The sequence below is a fragment of the Acomys russatus genome, chromosome 30, assembly GCF_903995435.1.
Source record: "Acomys russatus chromosome 30, mAcoRus1.1, whole genome shotgun sequence".
NCBI classification, from domain to species: Eukaryota; Metazoa; Chordata; class Mammalia; order Rodentia; family Muridae; genus Acomys; species Acomys russatus.
The window spans coordinates 6,034,650-6,056,489 of record NC_067166.1 but is presented as its reverse complement, the minus strand read 5'-3'; the positions used below and the strand labels follow the sequence as shown (position 1 = coordinate 6,056,489).

At 46.9% G+C, this 21,840-nt stretch overlaps 1 protein-coding gene across 1 annotated transcript in view; it reads left to right on the top strand.

Moving 5' to 3' along the window:
• Nucleotides 1-15,688, top strand: part of LOC127212305 (chondroitin sulfate proteoglycan 4-like) — a 55,846-nt gene extending 40,158 nt beyond the window's left edge. The window contains exons 8-10 of the mRNA XM_051172382.1: nt 416-585; nt 11,773-11,956; nt 13,570-15,688. Of these exons, the coding sequence (XP_051028339.1) occupies nt 416-585; nt 11,773-11,956; nt 13,570-15,605 (2,390 nt within the window). The 3' untranslated portion in view covers nt 15,606-15,688. The remainder of the gene's footprint in view (nt 1-415; nt 586-11,772; nt 11,957-13,569) is intronic.
• Nucleotides 15,689-21,840: the final 6,152 nt, after the last annotated feature.

The window sequence follows — 21,840 nt, the reverse complement described above, 5'->3', positions numbered from 1 at the left end:
GGGATGCCTGGCCTCTGCGTGGCCTGTGATACAGGCCTAGGGGATGCCTCGTATTTGTTTAGGAGCCAACACCCACCCTCCTAGGAAGTGGTCTCTTGTGTTCCTAGCACGGCACAATCGGAGTTTTCTTTACACACAGGGCTGAGCCACAGAGGTCTTATTTGGCATGGACTCTTTTCTCTAGGGAGTCAAGCAGATATGGAGAAGCAGCCCTGAGGAGCTCACTTTTATTGTGGCTCAGGTGCAAATCACGTCCTCGAGAAGACATTCCAGGCATCGCTAGGCCCCTGTTGCAGCTAGCACCCTGTCCACACTCAAATCCGCACACTCTCCTGGCAGTTCTCAGAGGTCTACAAAGCCCGAGGAGCTGGCCGCCTTTGTGTCTTTTGTAGTTATGTGCATATTTTAACTTTAGGTTCCACAAAGCCACTTTCATCTCATGACCTGAGAGCTGTGACCAATGATGACAAGGCAGGAAACAGAACTGTAACATTTACAGTTGTCAGTTCCCCTCGACTGGGGAGGCTGCTGAAGATGAACCCTGACAACCACACGGAGGACGTTTCCGTTTTTACCCAACATCTGGTGAGTCTCTGACATCTGTGTTGTGCCACTGAACTGGGCCGGGCCCCCACGTCTGAGTGGGGAAGGCACCTCCTTTTATCCTCATCCTGCTAAACCAATAAGACGAGGCCCAGGCAACTCCGCATTTCATTTAAAATGGGATTCTTTGTAGGGAACACAACCTAAAGACAGGTGTCTGAAAACACTATGCTAATTTAAATTCTGAAAGTAACCAGGTTTTTTTTGTTTGGTTGGGTTTTTTGTTTGGTTGTTTTGTTTTTGTTTTTGTTTTTTAAGTACTTGGAGCTGGAGAGGTGGCTGGGCAGCTGAGAACAAGCACTGCTTTCACAGAAGACCCAAGTTCAATTCCCACCATGTCGAGTGGCTCACAACATTCAGTAGCTCCGTCTCCAAGAGACTCTGCCATGTACTTACACTCACATGCACACACGCATGCACTGCACACACACACACACACACACATGCAGACACACACAAACACACACATTAAAAATAAGTAAACTTTTTTTTTTTTAAAGTAGGACCCTTTAAGAGGAAGTCCAAAGTGTGTGTATATTTATATTCACTATGACATTGTATTCTTGTGTGTGTGTGGAACTTGTACCCTGGGTGTTTCTAACTCACTGGTACCCTAGTCCAAGATCCATGGTTTCCAAAGCACTCAAAAATTTTTTTTTGCCTCCCAGCCAGGAATTGGGTGGACCAGACGTGTTTGCTTATGTGTTATTTCATTTTCCAAAAGTGACGTTCCCAAATATAAGTCTTTAATCTAAGCATTCCTTTGGTTTGTCATTTGCTGTTCTCTTTTTGTCCTGAAACACTGGGCCTGGCGGTTTATTTGGCTATATATCTTTGTGTAACTGAAGAACTTTCTTAAGTCTCAAAATCAAAGTTAGAGGAAATGGAGAGTTCTTAAGCTTTGAGCTCTTCCTGTGTGATGTGACAGCGTGGGTGTGGTTTTTGCTTTTCATTTGTCTGTGTCTGTGTGCGCGTGAGGGAGTGGATGAGGAGGCCAGCACGCGCTCCGAGTGTGACACTGGAAAGGAGAAGTGTAATGCCTGTGGCTCGCAGATTTTTTTCCAGAACACAAAACTTAGGATAAAAGCTCCATTGTGTATGGGGAATCAAGATGTGCCCAGAAGCATTAAAACACGCCTGGGGTCCGTTTGCCTTTTGAATGCTAACAAGAGAGATAAGACTCCTATAAAAGTAGCCCCAGTTCTTAAAGATTGCGGGCATTTTAAAGTATTATTTCTCACAGCTCTTGATTACGAATATGTGGTATTTTAGATTAAGATCAATAAGATAAAAAAGTGTTCGTGAGTGTAGTAGCTAGAATTAAGTAGTTTCTGCTGCAATGACAAGACACCTCCAAGTCCCAGTGGCTTCTGATAACAACCATAATGCCCTTCCCACTTGCACTGTATGACCAGGCGGGGGCTGGCCGCGGTCTGTTTTCTCGTGTCTTCTGTCTTCGGGATCCAGCTAATGGGGCCGCCTCTCTCTGGTCACTGTGCTGATGGCAATGGTGGCGCAGGGGCTGCTTTGCTGTGCTCTAGAATGTCATTTGTGTTCACATTTCACTGGCCCAAGAAGGCCGCATGAGGTAGCCTGTCGCCGGCGTGGAGGATAAATACAATATGATACCCGGAGGAGGCGCTGAATATTTGGAACAACGTTCTAATCACCACAGTGCACTAACATGCACACGGCAGACTGAGTGTGATACCAGAAGCAGGGGTACTTTTTGCTTTTTTAATGAAAACAAACCACTTTAAAAATAGAACACGTTTGTAAATAGGAAATTAACACACCAAGCCTAATAATGTAAGGTCCCCCCGGCAAGCAAAGTCTTAGTTGAGTCAAATCCATCTACTTTCAGGTGTTAATGTTTTTCCCGTCCCTCCTGATTTCTTCCACCTCTGTGAACAGATAGGAATGACATGTCAGCACTGGCAGGTATGAGAAGTGTTGTATGGTGGCTCAGTGCTGCCCAGGGGCATCTGAGACTGCTGCTCCCTGTGCAAACGCGGGCAGGCTACAGTCTGGAAACGCCCTGTCTCACTCTGCAGGTCAGAGGGACGCAGTCTTTGGCTCTTCCTTCCCATGGTCCTCTCTTCCGCTGACCATGCACCCGCCATCCCAGAGGTCTGGTTGAATACTTAGACTGAAAGGACAAAGAAGAAATTATTTTTTATCATCTGTAAGGCTGTGTACAGAGCCTGTGTGTCTGGCTTTGTACACCTGACGTAATCCTAAAACATCATCTCAGATGTATGCATAGTTCATAGAATTTCCACACAACAGCCTTCTGGTGCCTTTGTTGTGTGGTATATAGAGAGCAGTGTATAATTTAGGTATCAGAGACCTACTAGTGACTACTTGTGAGTGTGCAGAAGCTTCTTGGCACAAAACCAGGAGATGTAGGTCACCTCTGTGACTTGGCAAATCACATAGCTGTTGATGGGAAAGATGTAAAGTGGAAGCGTCATAGCAATAACCATTGGAACCTACCCACATACACCACGTGTGGAGTACAGTCCGTGGCCATCTGTGGTCTTGTTCCTCTCCACCTGCACTGTCCATGGCCGTCTGTGGTCTTGTTCCTCTCCACCTGCACTGTCCGTGGCCATCTGTGGCCATCTGTCATCTTCTTGTTCTCCACCTGCAGACTCAGAGCCAGGACTTGAGCCCAGGGCTCTGGATTCTAGGGTCAGGATCCTGTCAACATAGCCATGGCTTTCTCCTAAGTGGTTAAATGCAGATAAGACAGTAATGGGTGTAAAATGCGGAACATTGTTTCCTGCACTCAACTGAGGCTCGTTGAGACGGAAAACATTCTTCCAGTGATCAGGAGAGACACAAACTAGAAATATCATGTTACTTACACATCTTAGGGGTACCTGGCGCACTCAAAGACCATATGCATAGAAAGTCAGGAAGCAAGTGAAGGAAGACAGAGTCAAGCCAAGCTTCTGTTGGATCCAGTGTTTCCAATCAACTTTTCCAAGGGGAGTTTGGGCAGATGAGTTTGAAGCAGCCAGGAGCTTGTTCCAGAAGGCCACATGGTAACTTAGATGTAGTCATGTGACCTGCCTGCATGGTCTAGGTGGGTGTGTGGATCGGTGGGGTCAGCCACACAGTCTTCATTAGCTGCCCCCTATAGGGGAGGTGATCACCACAGAGCAATTGCTTAAGGTAACTCTCTCTCTCAGTGGCCCACACTGAAGAATTTCAATGAGGAGAGCTGCAAACTGGCGTCAGGATGACTGAGAAAATCCAGCTGGTATTCAAGATGGGCGGTGAGGTGACCGGACATCCTGAGGGTCACAAACACTCATTAGATGGTAGCTAAGGCTTCTGCTTAGTATTTTTTTGTCCTCAAAAAAAAAAAAAAAAGTGAAAAGTCCCTTTCTATTCCTCATATTTAAAAGAGGTTTCCCAGGGGAAGGCAATTTTCTGCTACACTGGAATTGGCCGATGTTTGTCCTAATGTGCTAACACTCATTTAGCGAATGCAATGAGGTCATCAGAGGAGAGTGACACTTGCTTCACCTTATGACCCACTTATTGTTTCCTTTAGAGAGTTCCTGGTGTTCTCAAATACACTTCCCTCGGGGATGATGAGAGAATAAGAAAAGCACAAGAAGGCTCATCCACGGACCAGTTTTCCATCCTGGGCCAGAGCAAGAGGGGTGTGCTGGAAGGAAAAGGGCAGCCAAGGGCTAGTGCTGACAAGTCTCAGAGTTTTACGGGGTTGAATGTCTTTCCACCTCAACCGTCATAATGAAAGTCAATAATGTGGTTTGTGAAGGAGGAAGAATACAAAGAAAAATGTGGGAGAATAAAACCCAAAATACGAATCCTGGCTCTTTCCAGGGTCATAGTTTACTTTGAAGTTTCAGTGTGTCTTATTTTATGAAACACACAATACACACACACACAATGTTCAAGGGCTTTCTGGTACTGGGACAATATATCTGAGAAGAATGGATGTAGAGGAGAGCAGGTATATTATTTTGGCTCATAGTTTCTGAAACTTCGGCCCTTTTCAGCTGTCGCTTGCTTTGAGGTGTGAGAGGCAGAGGGTCCTGGCAGGAAACACAAGGTAGAGAAATGCTCCCCTCCTGAAGGTCGGGAAGGGCTACAGAGGCAAAGGTTGCAATATCCCCTTCAAAGGCGCATCCCCAGTCACCTAACTTACCCTCAGTGCTCTCTCTACCTCTTCAGCATTCCACGTATCCCAATGGCACCAGCACCAGGGAACAAAACCTTAACACGTGTGGCTTTAGGGGACACGTCAGATCCAAACTATAACGCATGCTTTTATAAAAGCAAGATGACTAAACAGCAAAATGTTAAACATCTATCAAAACGGAAAGGAACGTCACCCATTAAGACAGCAAATGCTCATTAATCTGGGTGGATTCCAGGAATAGTGGGGATGGGTCAAGCCGTAGGAGTACTTGCTGTGTGAGCGAGCGTGAGGGCCTGAGTTCACACCCCTAGCAGCCACATAAAAGGCTAGGTAGATCTGCATGTCCCTGTAACCCCAGCATTGAGAGGGTGGGGACAGTGGCTCCTGGGAGTGCATTGTTGGTAAGCCTAGCCCAAATGGCAAGCTTTGCTTCAGTGAGAGACCCGTCTGAAAAAGACAATAATGTGGAAAGTGAGAGAGGACGTGGGACATGCTACTGTGACCTTCACATACACAAGCATGGGGTAAAAGCATGTACACATTTATGTGTATGTGCTCCCCCCCCCACACACACACTATTCCACATGCATGCTTCAAACAACACTGAAAGCATTCCAACCCTGGTTAGCTTATGCTCAGAAATCAACATTTTTTACTTATGACTTGAGAAAGGGAAGAAAGTCACCTTTCTTCTTTGCCCCTTCCTCACACACTGCCTCCTTTTCCACTTGCAAATGGATGGCAGGCTTGTTTGGCACAGCCTGAAGTTTGGCACAGCCTCTATGAAACAGTACCCTGTTGAGTCCCCAGTCATCCTATGATAGCTCAGATGTACCATCTAGCCACTTTAGAACATCTGGGAAGTAAGGTGGTGATGGGCAGAGCTGGTGGAGGAGAGGACAGAAGGCATTTCTCTCGGACTGGGGTTTGCTCAGCCGGTGCAGCAGCCCTTGCTTGAGGTTTAACAGAGTGAGATGCTTTTCTCTGAAATCCTCTGTGAAGATCCAGATTAGCACGTGTGTGCCTTCATCAGGCTTCTTCAATGTGCTGGGGAGGAAAATGAAAAAAGATAGCACTCAGGAAGTGATTTCTGTCATATGAAGTGTTCTGCACTAGTTAGCCCCGTGTAACTTCCCGAATGGCTAATTACAAGTAGACTTCCTAGACCAGCTTTTTCTACTCAAGAGTCAGTTGTAGCCAAGTGACCTGCCAAGCATTCAATAGGTTCGTTGTAGGCAGTTGATGGCTGGGTGCTCTTTTACCCTTTAACTGAGGGGATTAATTTGTTCTTGGCTCTCTACCTTTCAGGGGTATGGGGTAAAGATTAAAAGTACTGCATTATTTGCATATAAAACATAGACTTTTCTTTCTTGTGATATAAACAGAAATGCCGTTTTTAATCAGTGCTTATCAGGGGAAATAGCTCATTATGCATTATGCTTAATATACTCTGGCAAAATAACTGCAAGGAAATATTTGTGGCCATTGCCCAACATTATTTTCTTAGCCTAGAGTAAGTTCACTATTTTTCAGTCCATGTCCTATCAGCCAACAAGAGAAGCATGCCGTGGGCCTGCGTGTTTTGCAGCATCACATCCTAAGTGGGTTGAGCTTTTGCTGAACATCTCGTGTCCTGTAGAATGAGAAGGTGGAGATCCACAGAGAGGACATCCGTCACACTGACGCGCATGGGAGCTCTCCTCACCCTTGAGACGTTATTGTCCCTTCCCAAGAACCCATGAGTGAAGTACGCCTCAGATCCCACAAAACAGCTGATGGCTTCCAAGTTGAGCTCACAGCTAATTGAGTGAGCTGCATTCCAGTGCTTGTTGAGATAATTTAGAGTCATTAAAACAGCAGAGTGTGCTGGCTCTGAGGTTTATGACAGCTGGCCTCTTTTCTTTTCCACAAAGGCAGTAATTGCATCTCAGCTCTTGTACTGTTGCGAGCTGGATGCCGTCTGTCTTGGTCTCTGCGCAGATAATGGTCTTCTAGGACCACATTTAGAAAATTACAAAGCCATTCTGGGTTATTAATGTTGTCCAATTACGCCTTCTCCCAAACTTATTGCTTTCGTAATATATGCATTTTAGAGAATTATAGACACATTTCCCAAAGGTTGTAAATTAATTTATTATAATATAATAGAGAGTAAAATCAGCTTAATGTCTCATTAGGCTTTTGTCTTTCAATCCGCTGAGGAGGGAGGGCCCAGCCTTCCTACCATCCATGCTCCCGCCTCACCCATCCTCTGCCTCCTTGTGCTCACTGCTCCAGTGGCAACCCGTCACCCTTGTCACGCATGGTCATTTCCCACCAGCATTTTCCTTTCAGCAATTTTGTTTGGCATTACACTTCATAGAGTTATGTGGAGAGCGGTTTCCACGTGTGGTAATTATCGTATTGTCACTGGGCCACCAATTCATCGCTCAGACTTAAAATTGACTGACAGATCTTGGCCCGACTGGCTTTGAGTAGTCAACAACACTCTGTCCTGTTAGAATGGATGGCTCTTTCTATGCAAAGGCGGACGGCACTCATTCCCATGTTAATGCGAGTGGCTTATTCCTTCTCCTTCTACACAGTTCCCATGTCCGCTGTAATACAAAACCACGGACACGGTGGCTTTGCTGGTTTGTTTTTGTCAACTTGACACAAACTAACACCTAAGAAGAGGGGAGCTCAGTTGAGAAAATGCCTCCATAACATTGGGCTGTAGGCATGCTTGTTAGGCATTTTCCTGATTGATGGCTGATGTAGAGTGGATGACCCAGCCCACTGTGGGTGGTGTCACCCCTGGGCTGATCAAACCTTAGGAGGCAAGCCAGTAAGTTCCTGACTTGAACTCTGGCTCCCCTTATGACAGCCTGTGATGTGGAAGGTGTAAGCCAGACAATCTCTTTGCGACGTGGACGTTAAAAACCACACAAAATCTTTGTTTCCCGTGTTACTCTTGGTCAGCATTTTATCACAACAACAGAAACCAAACTAGAAGAGTGACTAAGAGCCTTCAAGGTGTCTTCTCTCACAGCTATGGCTTCCAGAGCCTGGGCTCCATCCCGCTGGACCTAAATCCCTTTCCACCAGCAGGACCGCCATCACGGCTATAGAGGGCAGCTGGGCACAAGCCGGGCAAGATTCCCACAACAGATGAGAGATGCGGGCCGCACAGGGCATCTATGGCTACAGAATCTCCAGGGGACGGGCTGCCTAAAGCGAGGTCGACTCTCCTTAGTAGCCATGGTCAGAAAAGACATTCCTAAGTGATAACGCTTGGACATCTCTAGGTAGAGACTGGGAAGAGAATACCACACCCAAATAATTATTATAGAGAGCTCCCTAGAGACTCTTACATATAAAACGAAGATTTAATCATCTATGTGAGAGAAAGCAATAGCTATACTTCCAGAGTCCTTGAGGAGACTTTCCTTCTAGTAAGTTGCTGCAGAGACCAACCCAGCCATTCAGGAACTTATGCCACTCCAAGTATGTAGATCTTAAAACAAAAAAATGATCCAATGAGGCCACACAAAGGGTTATAACTAGGAAAGAGCAGAAGGTAGCACTGGCCTTCTTGATTTAGTGTAGGAGCCTCTGAAAATAGCAGGTCCTCGTCTCTGGCACTTGTGAGTAATGCTCCCTTCTGTGGCCAACTTTGCAGATGCAGTTAACAGCCATAGGGTTGGGAGAGTGGCGTGGCTTATCTAGGTGGGCCTCACGTGCAGTCACATGTGTCTTTTCAAGAAGGAGGCAGAAGGAGACTTACATAGACAGATGAGGAAAAGCTCACTGACCACAGAGGAGGAGGTTGGAGTATTGTGGCCACAGGAAAAGGAATGCTGGTAGTCAGGCAAGCTGGGGGAGGCAGGGAAGGCATTGTATCTTTAGGGAGTCAGGGGAGTCAAGCTCCGTGCAGTGGTTGACTCCATCAAGTCTCCTTCATGTGGATGACACTAATCGTGACCCTCAGCTCTCTGCCTCCATGTTTATGAACAGTGTTAGCTGGTCTCCTTGGGGCCTCCAGTCAGGAATTGATCGAATGGGGGAAAAACAAAAACAACTTCCTTTTTCTCCTATCCTACACTTGACCTCCCAGAGTCTTACATGTTTCTATATGATTTAAAAAAGGAAAAAAGACACCAGTGTAGAATTGGAATGCGCCCTCATTGCTGTCATGCGTGGTGTATGAGTGTGTGCATACATGTTGACTGTATATGCATGCGCCCGTGCATACGTGTGTGGAGGCCAGAGGTGGATGTTGACTGTCATCTTCTACTGTTCGCCATCTCATCCTCTGAGGCAGGGTTTCTCACTGAACCTGGCCTCACGGATTGGCTAGCCTAAGGGGCCAGTGTTTGAGATCTGCATGCCTCTGCCCCTCCAGCACGGGGGGCTACAAATGCATGGCACCATTCCCGACTTCTCTTGTGGATGCCCGAGCTCAGATCCTCACGCCGGCTCCCCGGCCCCAGGGCCGCCTTTCTTTACATCGCATGGTCAGCACAGGCTGTGGGAGAGACATTCCTCAGAATCACTGCAAATCAACCCAAGTTCTGCTTAATACTGATTGCCCCTGCCAGGCCAGACAACGAAGTGGCATTTGTTCGCCCTGGTTATATGTTTTAGCAAGCGCTCCCCATGACGGGGCCCCTGGTGTTGCAGAGCATATCTTACGAATTTCCCTGTAATCTCAGGGTTCCACAGCGTGGATGCGGCCCTTACGTCGTGGAAACGGCATGGGTTCTGGCGTTGTATAGTGCTAGGTATGAACTAGGCTTCTCCACTTTCAGGGCCTCAGTTTTTTCTTTTGCCCAGTCTGTCAAATGCAAATAAAAGGCTTTTTTTTTAATTTTTATTTTATTAATTTATTCATATTACACCTCAATGGTTATCCCCTCCCTTGTATCCTCCCATTCCTCCCTCCCTCCCATTTTCCCCTTACTCCCCTCCCCCATGACTGTGCCTGAGGGGGACCTCCTCCTCCTGTATATGCTCATAGGGTATCAAGTCTCTTCTTGGTAGCCTGCTATCTTTCCTCTGAGTGCCACCAGGCCTCCCCATCCAGGGGACGTGGTCAAATATGAGGCACCAGAGTATGTGTGAAAGTCAGCCCCCACTCTCCACTCAACTGTGGAGAATGTCCTGTCCATTGGCTAGATCTGGGTAGGGGTTTGAAGTTTACCGCCTGTATTGTCCTTGGCTGGTGCCATAGTTTGAGCAGGACCCCTGGGCCCAAATCTGCCTATCATAATGTTCTTCTAAATGCTTCTTGAAGCAAAACAAAACTAAATGAATTATATAAAGTGCTTTTGTGGGGTGCCTGCAATCTGTAGAACTCTAATAAGAGGCATTTTCTGTGTTGTTGTTAAATGCATACATACGTAAGAAGCATCCCAGTTTGCCTTATTTCTATGTAAAATAAAGATACAAGCATATACTTGGCAATTAAATGTTATAAAGCCGTTTCAAAGTAGATTCTTCGCTCATTAAACACCAGTTTATATAAATAAACATTATATATGATGGGCAGATACTTATAAAGCAACTGGAAATGTGCTTTTCAAACATGTTCTGGAAAATATTTACCTTAAAAAGTGTCGCTCGGCATCTGGTGGGTGGCCTGGATTCCGTATCTGGCAAGCTGGTCCCAGTGCTGCTAGCTTCCGAACAAGAATGGGTGGACCTTGAGACAAAAGGTCCCAAGGTCCTGTTTCTTGCATGGGGGCAGCTTAGAGTGCTGGGGTACGGCCCAAGGCCTGGGTGCTAGGCCAGGTTCCTGGTCTCACTGGGGGAGGTAGAAAATGAGTTTTCCAGAGAGTGTTACAGTTTAGCTCCTTTAGAATGAGGGTGCTGGTATCAGAAGGCAGTGGAGACTCGGGAGCTCCACAAGCCCCCGCTGATACCCAAAGTGTTACAGCCCTTTCGCACAGCAGAGGAAGTAGGTGGGTATCTGCCACCTGCTGTCAGGCGGATCCAGTGAGATGCAGGCCCCAGTGGCACTTCACTGGGGGGTCAGCACCCATTGCTGCCTTGTTTTGTCTTCATTTTAGCTTTTTTTTTTCTTTTTAAACAGATTGATAGAGAAATATGGTGCATATTTGCTAATGTAAAGTGGTTGTATTTAATCCTGAGGTATGCTGTTGATGCTGGTGTGCTTTTGAACGTCACACTGTGTGAACACTTCCTCAAGTGTTAATGGATGAGCTTGTGTAATGTCTAGGGTTTGATCACAGATAGACTGTTGGGCAGAATGTGGGCAGCATGGATACACAAAACAAGGTCCGTTGTACGAGCCAGTAATGGCTGAAGCTGTCTGTCAAATAAGGAGGCTTAGTCTACGCTTTCCATAAGAAAAACACGTGAGGATGATGGTCTTGTCAGGTCACTGTGAAAAACATGCGAGGGTGATGGCCATGTCAGGGTGATGGCCATGTCATGGTGATGGCCATGTCAAGGTGATGATGGCTATCTCAGGGTGATGGCCATGTCAGGTCACCATGAAAACATGCAAGAGTGATGCCTATCCTAGGGTGATGGCCATCTCAGGGTGATGGCTATGTCAAGGTGATGATGGCCATGTCAGGGTGATGGCTGTGTCAGGGTAATGGCTGTGTCAGGGTGATGGCCATGTCAGGGTGATGGCTGTGTCAGGGTAATGGCCATGTCAGGGTGATGTCTGTGTCAGGGTGATGGCCATGTCAAGGTGATGATGGCCACCTCAGGGTGATGGCCATCTCAGGGTGATGATGGCCATGTCAGGTCATTGTGTTTCTCTTTCATGACTAGATCAGGTTTGAAATAGACTCTCCTAGATGTGAAAAGGGAGTCACCACATTTTTCATGTTCTCTTCCTTTTACACAAACACATGAAGCAGTTTGAGCACAGACACAGTAAGCCCTGTAAAGAGCATGTCTCCTCCAATCAGAATGTGAGTCAATCCTTGTATTATCCCTGAAGGGGGCTCCTAACTGTTCATCCTTCCGTCCAGGTCAGTGAAGGGCTGATACTGTACCAGCACGTGGATCTTGAGAAGACAGGGTGGGCCTCAGAAGACTCTTTCACGTTCACAGCGTCCTCCCCTCCGGCAGCACTGGGCCCTGAGGATTTCCGGATTATCATTTCATATGAAATGAATGAGTCAGGCCGACAAACTAGGCTGCTTGCGAATACAGGTACTGCCACCAAGCTATGGCCACTGCTTTGTCTATAGTAGAAGAGGAAAAAAAAAGTGGCAATGAGTTTTCTCCTGTAAGCATAAGGTTATTGTGTGGTTTAAATGCTAATTTCTAGTACCCCCACCCCATGTTTTGTTGCAAACTTTGTTCTGAGAATTTACTGTCTAAATGTTGTATAAACTCTGCTGCCCAACTGTCCCCCTGATTATGTCAATAAAGCAGCTTACAGCCAATCAATGAGCAGGGGAGAGGACCGGAAGGCTAGGAGAAAGGAGCTGGAGCCGAGGAAAGCTACGAAGTTTAAGTTTGGCTGGAATGTTTGCTGGGAGTAAGACAAAATCACATAGAGGGTTAAGAACAGACTTAAACTGCTGAAGATTGTGTTGTGAAGCCTTGTGTTATAAAAGAGGCTCAATTATTTGTGTGGTAGCCAGGTTAAGAAATAAGCTAAAAGAAACAAGCACAGTTTTATAAAAGTAACTCCAACACCCACCCCGCCTTTGTGTCCACGCACAATATTGTCGTCTGCAATAAGATGGACTCAGTTATAGCCAGTGGTCATTCCTTTGTACACCCTTGTGTGTTTCCTGTCATGAGCCTAATGGTGAGGAATGGCAGTTTAGCTTTAAAGACTCTCTTTAAACCTCCAAATGGGAGCCTTATGACCCCCATGGCTGAAAGCTCTTGATAGAAATGAAAATGGTGAATGAAAAAGAATTATTAAAAGCTGTGCCTATCTCCATAGCAGGAGAAAACCAGCCGTGGGTAAGTTAGTAAATTAGCATCTTATAAGTGGATGTGTGGGTCTTAAAGCTTGCTTGCCTGAAATGTTGCCTTAGTGGTTTGGTTGTGTTTCCGGACCAGTCTCCTCCCCACTTCCTCCCCACTTCCTCCCCACTTCCTCCCCACGCCTTTCCTGTGCTCCAACCATTGCACTTCTTTCCTCAGTTTACTTCCCACCTCTGCCTTCCTGACACAGGGTCAGTGCTGTCCTCCCCACATCCCACCTCCCTTCAGGCGATCACTTTTGTACTGTCATGACCTCTAACATCACACACACACACACACACACACACACACACACACACACACACGTGTAACATTTATCTTCCTGAGTTTCATGAATTTAGCCTAAGAAAATCGTCTCCACGTGCATTCATGGCATCGCTCCTTTTTTTTTTTTTCCCCCTTATGGCAGTGTACGACTCCACTGTCTATATGTACCACATTTTCTTTACTGTTGATCCGTTGATGGGCGTCTAGCCTGATCTTTCTTCCTGTCTGCTGTGAATAAGGCAGCAATAGATATAGACCTGCCATTAACTCTGTGGAATGCCAAGAGTTCTTTGAGTATGCACCCAAGAGTGTACAGCTGGGTTATATGATAGATTGAGTTTCAGGGTTTTTGTTTTGTTTTTGTGTTTGTGTTTTGAGGGACCTATGTATTGGTTCCCATAAGGATGTGTTTATGTTTACATTTTATTTTTGGTATGCTGCTTCAGGTGCTTGAGCAACCTGTGTGTTTAGAATAATCCACTGAGAGGTGTACTTGAGAGAGAAACGTCATGGCCTCCATTAAATGTCTCTTCGTTCTTTAACTGTTTCCACAGGTGCCTCTCTCAAGGAGGGAGGTAAAGTCCTCATCGACCAGTCTAAGCTAGATGCTTCCAACCTCCTACTTCAGCTACCCCGGCCGCAGCGTTCCTCCCACGAAGTCTGGTTCCAGGTCACAGCTCTCCCTCGCCATGGAACCATCATGGTCGGAGAAGGAAACATTGCCACAGGAAAACCCAGCTTCTCCCAGCACACGGTTAATGCATTTGGCGTCACCTATCTGCATGATGACTCTGAGTCACTGGCTGACAGTTTTACCTTTGCTGTTTGGCCAAACCCGAAGAGCAAGCCCGCCCATAAGCCAGAGGCTGGCTTTCTGGAAGAGGCGTTCAACATCACCATCACCCCTGTGAACGACCAGCCTCCAGAACTGAAGACCAGAGGACTCCGGTGGACGGTCCTGCAGGGCAGTCGCTCGGTTGTGGGGCCTGAAATCCTCAACGTAGAAGATCCGGACAGTCCTCCAAATGAAATCCAGTACGTGATCATCCGTCAGCCCAGCAATGGCTTCTTAGCAATGGCTTCTGAGCCAGACACCGCTGCTCACCGCTTCACACAAGCCGACCTCAATGACGCTCAGGTGTGGTTCATTCAAGATGGCGGCCCATCTTCTGGAGTGTTTTATTTTAGTGTGACTGACGGTGAACACCGCCCTCTCTACAAGCTCTTCCACCTGGATGTCACCCCCATCTCCATCACTCTTGTGAACCTCACAGACCTGCTTCTCCCGCAAGGCCAGACAACTGTCCCTGTCACTAGTGTCCACCTTTCGGCGGTGACCAATGGTAGGAGCCTCCGGATCATCTATAGGATAACACAATCCCTCCAAAATGGCCACTTGCTGATTGAAAACCAGGTGGTCACCAGCTTTGGGCAGGAGGATGTGGACTCTGGAAGGCTCTCTTACCACATGACCAATCTCACAGCCTCTGAAGATCAGCTGTGCTTCTCAGTGTTTACGACAGAGAGCAACTTGACAGGACAGACACTGGGCATCAGAGTGCAGCCTCTGTTGTGGGTTATACCAAACCTGAAAGTCACCAGCGGAGCTGCTCACCGCCTGCACAGAGAGGATCTAGATGCAACCGAGCTTGCTGAGAGGACTAATAGTGACCCCGCATTTGAAGTGATACGGCCTCCCATGCACGGACGACTTGTTCGAAGAGCAGTTGACAGCCCTGTGGTGGAAGAGGTCACTCGGTTCACCCAGACGGACATCAGCCAAGGGCGGCTGGTGCTTGAGCCGTTTGCTAATCTAACAGGCACCTGTACCCTAAATGACTCATTCACCTTCTTGCTCAGTGCAGACCATGTGCAACCAGCACCAGGTTATCTGGCCTTTACCATAGTGCCACCAGACCCCTTGCCTTCACAAACATTTACATCAGATGTGCCTTTGTTCATCACTGGAGAGAGCCCTGGGGCCTCCATTTTCTCTCAGAAAAAACTTACGGCTTCTATTACAACACAGACAGAAACTCCAGGGAATCTGACCCAGAGCAGATGGCACTGGACAGATTCCTGGGGACAGCTCAGTAGCAAAGAACCGAACGTGGGTGGCAGTGTCCTCCCCACCAAGGACATGTGGTCATATGCCGCCACCAAAGCCCTTTCTGGGGGAGCCATGCAGCCCGGAGAGAGCGGCTACCCTCTGATGGTCGTCATACCCTTGGCTGCAGTGTTCTTCCTCCTGATGGTAACTGTGGTGGCCCTGTGTGTTTGGCTGCTGAGGCAAAAGGAGGACAAACCTCTTATCCAGCCGAAGACCAACCTCGAATCCCCGTCGCCGTGCTGTAGAGCAGAGAGGAGTGGCGCCATCCCCACGGTCACAGTGACACCCCTTATTAGAAACAACGGCTGCCATGCTACCAGCCTGTTTCAGCCCCCACTGCGTGGTCCGCCAGCCTCTCCGGGGGCGGAGCCTGCAGAGAAATGCGCTCCTTGGGAGGCGTGGCTGAACCTGGACCCTGACATGGCCAAGCTCTGTCGACAAACCAACCCAGCACTGAAACACAACCAGTATTGGGTATAAATGAGGAACCCCAGCCCCCACCCCACCTCACCCTCGTCCTTCCTTCGCCCTCCTCTCCCCCTTCACCTCTCTCTTCTCTTTCCTCTCTTCCCCTCCCCCCATCTCTTTATTTCCGTGCTCTTGTTGACCGCTTGCTTGCTGTGTATGGGCGCTAAGATCCACACTGGGCTATAATGGTGAAGGAAAGTGCATCGGATGGAGGAAGGCCACCCTTGCGTTCCCGGGCTTTCCACAGTGGTGCTTTTTCTGGGCCTGGTATTCTCCACACATACGCTTCTTTTAAGAAACTGCACTGGGGTGCTACAGAGCACTAGGGTCCTACCGGAAGCCATGGCGTTAACCTGGGGCTTGGAGTTAAAGGAGGAAGGCTTGTGCCCTTTTCCTGGAAGGTTCACTCTGAGTGAGTCAACAGGAAGTGCCGGATCTGTCTCCACGGATGTCATCTGCTACATCAGTGAGTTTGTTTGTGTGATGTTTATGTGTCATCCTTCTCCTCTGTGGACTCTTGGTTCCCTCATGCAGGAAATGCCTTGTTCACAGGGCAGGGCAAACTGACCTCCTTTGAGGATAGTCATTAAATACATTGTATTTCATCAAGGATCGTTGTCTATTCCGATCTGTAAAATCAAGAAATATTATCTGAAACTCTGAGGGATAGAAATGTATGTTAAAAGCTTTTTTTTTTTTTTTAATATTTTAAATTTTTGATGCCTTGGTTTGGCACCCCTTTACAATAAGTTGAAATAAAGACAATTTTGTATTTGAATTGCCTACTTAAACCATTGGCCAACATTGATGTCTGTAACTGTAAAATGAAGCTTTTAGTACTTACATTAAGAATGCCTTGAGGTGCACATTGCAGTGCACCCACAAGTGATTTAGATCGAGGCAGGCACAGATGATTTACGTTTTTCTGTGAAGAGTAGCATAGTAAAAATTTTAGGTTTGTAGACCACACATGGTCTCTGTCATTTGTTTTTCTTTTGTTTCTTAAAACAAAGCTTGTTTTAAGAAAATGTAAAAAGAAAGAAAGAAAGAAATTCTTAGCTCATGAATTTGGCCCAAGCCTTATGCAGCCTCCTAGTCTTTGGTTTAGGCAGTAGAAATGTGTTGAATTATGTCAATTACTGAACCTTCTGGAGATTAGCATTCCAAAGCTGGCTCTGGGACTCATTATCATCAAGGGTGGAAGCTCTTTTGTCCCCTAGGCTCTGCTATCCTCAAGCTCCTTGTAATTATGAGGTGGCTGCCAGCACATCCGGCAGAGTGAACATATTCAAGGCAGAATCACACAGTACAGTGGCTTCTTGTTAAAGAAGCTACTTTTATTTTGTACTGGTTATTTTATCGCAAGGAGACTTTCCCCTCGTTTTATTTGCTTTTTATATCTTATTGCCTAAAGCAGACCACATCCTTTCTGTCCTTCCAGCAACCACCAGCAGTGAGGATGGGACCGCGTGACTGATGAGCTCTCCTGAGGTCACTGGTCCACTGTGGATGGAGAGGAGGATGAAAGAATGACTATAAACAGACAGTGATAGGGCTTATTAAAATGCTCTCTAGGTATTGCAATCCCTGGGACGCCAAGGTATGTTTTTTTTGTTTTTTGTTTTTTATTTTTTTTTTTTCAGATGAGAGCCGTCACTTTTTCATGTTGAATGGTGTTTTTAAGTCTGGAGCCGGTGTTACAGCGATAAAGATATCACCAGTTTTAGGACTCCAGTCTAGGGGTCCCTAATAGAGAAAGCTTAGCTATTTGTCCCAGTACACCAACTAAAAAGGTAAACAGAGCTGGGTGCAAATGCCTGCAGTCCCAGCACTTGGAAGGCAGAGGCGGTGAGAGGACCACTGCAGTTTTGAAGCCAGCCTAGGCTACGTGGCAAAGCTCAGGCCAGCCTGCCGTGTAGAGCAACAGCGATAACAAAACAGAACAGAAACAGAACCAGAGTGGACAGACGCTGCGGCAGAGAAAGATTCCATAGGCATGGCCAGACTGGGGAGGGCAGACAAAGGGGCTGGTTCGCGCCGTCCCCCAAGTCTGTCTCCGAGGGTTAAACAGAGGAAGAACTGAAGCAGGGAACGAGAGGCCTGCATAAAGAAGCAGCCTGGCTGCACGTGTGGTCCTTATCTCAGTACCGCGTCTGCAAGCGGATTCTAAGGCTTTCCTATTGCTTGAGGGGGACTATGTGGTTTCCATGAGATGATAGTTACCGCTGGAGGCTGATGCCTGTTGTTCTTGGAATGCAAGGCGACTGCAGGTTTAAGGCATCTTCTTGGAGTCTGCAACAGGACATTGTAAAAAGATGGATTGTATTGTCCCCAAGGCTTTGATCTCTGTGAGCTCAATGCCAGCCAAGACTACATAGTGAGACCCTGTCTTAATAAATATATCCTAGGGCTCCCTTTATGTGCCTTCTGCCTTGAAGGGGGCAGGTAAGGAAAGCCTCACTAGTGTTTGGACACTGCTTGAGTGGTCAGCATGCCCACGTGCAGACTTAAGCCGGAATCTGACCCAGATGCAAAATGGAGGGGCTGGCAAAACCAACCCCAACCAGCTTTACTACCTGTGAGTCCAAGCAAGGGGTCAGCACTGTTTAGCAAACAGTGATTTCTGAGTTCCTGTTAACAAGAGGATGGGCTACGAACAGGGATGTGTGAAGGCCAGGGTGCTTCCTGGGACATTTGACAATGGCTGAGAGAGGAGGGAGGGTAACTTTTGCGTTTAGTCGGTAGAGGCCAGGGATGCTGCCAAGTGTTCAACATATCCCTACCCTAGACAGAGACTCACCTGGATCCAGCACCAGATGCCAGTATTGCTGACAGGTGAGTCACCATGAAGCAGCTTCTTGTATGCCCAATGAAGGATTAAGTCTAGGCAAAAAAAAAACAAAAACAAAAACAAAAAAACAAAAAAAAATGGGGAGGGGGCTGAAAACACCACAGTACATGGACGCTGGCTAATGGCATACATGACATCGTTTCTACTTAAAGGATATGTTAAAAAACAAACAAAACCTGGCAGGCAAATCATTTCTGTTCATTCTTTGTTTAAAGGAAAACATTATACCTTCTATTAACAGGTAGAACACATCCAGGAGGTGGGGGGGGGAGGGGTAGTGGGGGGGCAGGGGTTGCGGGGATGATCACAAGGTAAAGGCAAGGTCAAAGCCTGTTGCATCTTATATACTTTTTTTAAATGGAAAAATGCTTTTGGTCTCATCTTCCCTCTGTCCCTCAAAGGGTCACTGCTTTGTGGTGAATTTATAAGTAGGGCCTAATAATAGTTATAATTAACTCTATAATATTATTACAGCAGCATTTTGTAACTCACTAGCAATCAATGAAACACAGACACCTGTTATATTTTAAAATAGCTTTGGTTAACCTGGGACAAGGCAGATATTAATCCCCTAAACTACATCCCATATGGGGCCAGGTGTGGGATCCCTGTCCCAATCCCATGCCATCTGCTTCTAATAATCCTGTCAAGCTACCTCCCACCCATAATCCCAAATACTTGCTAATTATCATCATTTGGGCCAAATCCTCCATCCACCGCGGCCATGTGCGTCTTCCTCCCCCTACCCCATGGCACTGACCCTTCCTTCTGTCTCCTCCTCTGGTCTCTCCTCTGAGCTCTTCCAGTCACTCTCCCAAAAGCCCTCAAACCTAAGCCACGCCTCCCATTTGTCCTGCCCAGGTGTGTTGGCTTTTTATTGGTCAAACAGGAACAAGGTTCTAGGCAAGGTTATAAACATTTTGGGGTACATGAGTCTGCTCATTTGGGCAGCAACCAGACCAACCTCCAACAGGTCACTTCCCTCCCGGCACAATTTTAACTGCTGCTTTGGAAACAGTTTCACAGTATACAGACCTAATGGCAGCATGACACATTTGGGCATAGAGACAGCCACTAATGCCTTAGTTCCATCCTTGCCTTTTATTGCTGGCCATGGAAAGTAACATTTACTGGAGCTGTCGGGGTAAGAGCCTGGGCCCTGGCAGTCCTAACAAGTGGGAAGGTGTCACCTGCTCTCAATATGTCAATTAAGGACACAAAGTAATAGGAAAAAGCAGGAAAAGATATATTCAATGTGGCCACATCAGGAAGGGAAACCAGGAAGTCCAGTGGCTCTACCAGTCCACCTTCTAGGTCCTGGCATGAAGTATAGGTTCAAATAGAAGCCAGGAGCTACCACCCAGCATGGACACACACACACACACACACACACACATACACACACACACACACACACACACACACACAGTTTATGAGACCAGTCTCTCCTGTAATTGGTTGTCAGAACTGCATGAAATCTCTAGGAGAAAGGCTCCCCTCTGGCTAGCATCAAATTCAGCTTTTTTTTTTTTCTTCTTTTTTTCCTTTTTCCCAGCATGAGCTTCCTGGGTAAATGTCCAATTGCTGAGGGTGTGTTGTTTAAAAGGAGGGACACAAATATCTCCTTACAATACCCATTCCTGCTAGGGCTGTTAGACTAATGCTGAGAAATCACCTCTCCACTCTCCTGTCTCCTGGCTTCCCGATGATATAGTGCCCCTTCCTAGCATTTTCGTTTTAGGAAGGAGAAAGATTAAGAGTGCTAATCCGGGGTTGATTTGATCTAGGTGTAACTCAGAATAGTTCTTAGCCCTTATCTAACCCAAGGCCCCAGACCAGCAGTGCGGCACACGGCACACACAAGGCAAAGGCGGAGGAACGCCTGCGTCCCTTAGTGGGTTTCTCTCTCCCTCGACTGGTCGACGCCTGCTCTTTGAGGAAGAGCCAGATGTCCTTGGCTCACCGAGTCCTCTGGCTTCAGCCATAAGCTCTCTGGAACCAGGATTGCCAGCCTGGCCATATGCAGAGTCTCCGAACAAAGGCAGTTCATGCCGTGTTGTAAAGAGACACTTGAAGCAATAACTCACATCCTCGTTTGCAAGTATGCCCACTAGAGCCAGGACAGCGTGAGATCCGGATGCCAAAGCCCATTGATTAATCGGGTAATTAATACAGAGTTTGTAAAGGTTTTTCTTCCCTTCCAGAGGCTCTGGAACAGTCTGATTTGCAGATGGAGTCAATTAAAATGAAACAATGTCTACCACTTGGTGCTGACTCAAAGAAAGCATAAAAAAAAAAAAAAAAATGTTGGCAAAGCCCCACTCAGCATTGGAAATTGAAGTTCTGGGAATGGAAAAAAATCAGTTGAAGTGGCACCTCCCACAGGAGGGGCTATAACTGAATAGTTTCAACTCTGTCATGATGAGTCGCATACTTATCAACAAGTGTCTGGGAAGACAGAAAATACGTGCTGGAGGCAAAGAGCAGAAGAATGGCTGATTTCTGCTTAAGTGACAAGATATTCTGGGATGGGCTAGAAGTAGCGTTTTTTTTCCCCCCCTATCTTTTCTTTTCCTTGCTTCTCTCCCCACCCCAGCCCACAAATATCTTTTCCTAACAAGAGGCTGTGACAAACCCTGACCTTTAGGGGGTCCCTCTTCAAACACCCAGATGCATGTCTTCACAGGGCGGCATTAATGAGGTGGGGTTGGAAGGTTCCCGTGCCCTCTGGTTCTATAGATTTCTGGAGCTGAAATGTACACATTTGGAGGTGATGGAAGGTGAGGCTGTGCATCAGATGATAGCCCTTAATTTAGGAGTATATCACACTCTTTTGTCTTTTACTTGTTGTAATTAAAGTGGGGTTCAGTTCTGCACAAGAGCTGCAGGGATGAAGGTGGGCATGGGGCCACCGTGGCATGCTGAAGGGTGCATTCTTTGGTTAAGTTGTTCTCTTGAGAGCTCTGTTGGCTAGCTCATATACTCCTGGGCCAGGCTTGCATTCACAGAGATCCACCAGTATTCATTAGGCACCTGGCATAAATGAGACAGTACTAGACAGTCCTGGGCTGAATGCTCGATGATGCCCTGTGTGCAGCTGTTTGGTGATTTTTAAGAATCACAGAGGTGTTCCAGGGTACAAGAGGAGACTTGAAAACTGGACAGAAAGATACTGAGCTTAGGGAAGGGTGTGGAGATCACACTGAAAGTGCTCAAAGGTATGCACTGGCCCTCAAGAACTTGCTTCCTTATGTTCTGCAGGGAGTGGGGTCTAAGACTTCCTGTTTTATTGTATCTTTCGCTGCTTTGGGTAGCAGTGTGATGCTGGCTTTAAAGCATTTGGAAATGTTCTAGTTTATGAAATAATTTGGGAAGTGTTGGATTCAGTGATTCTTT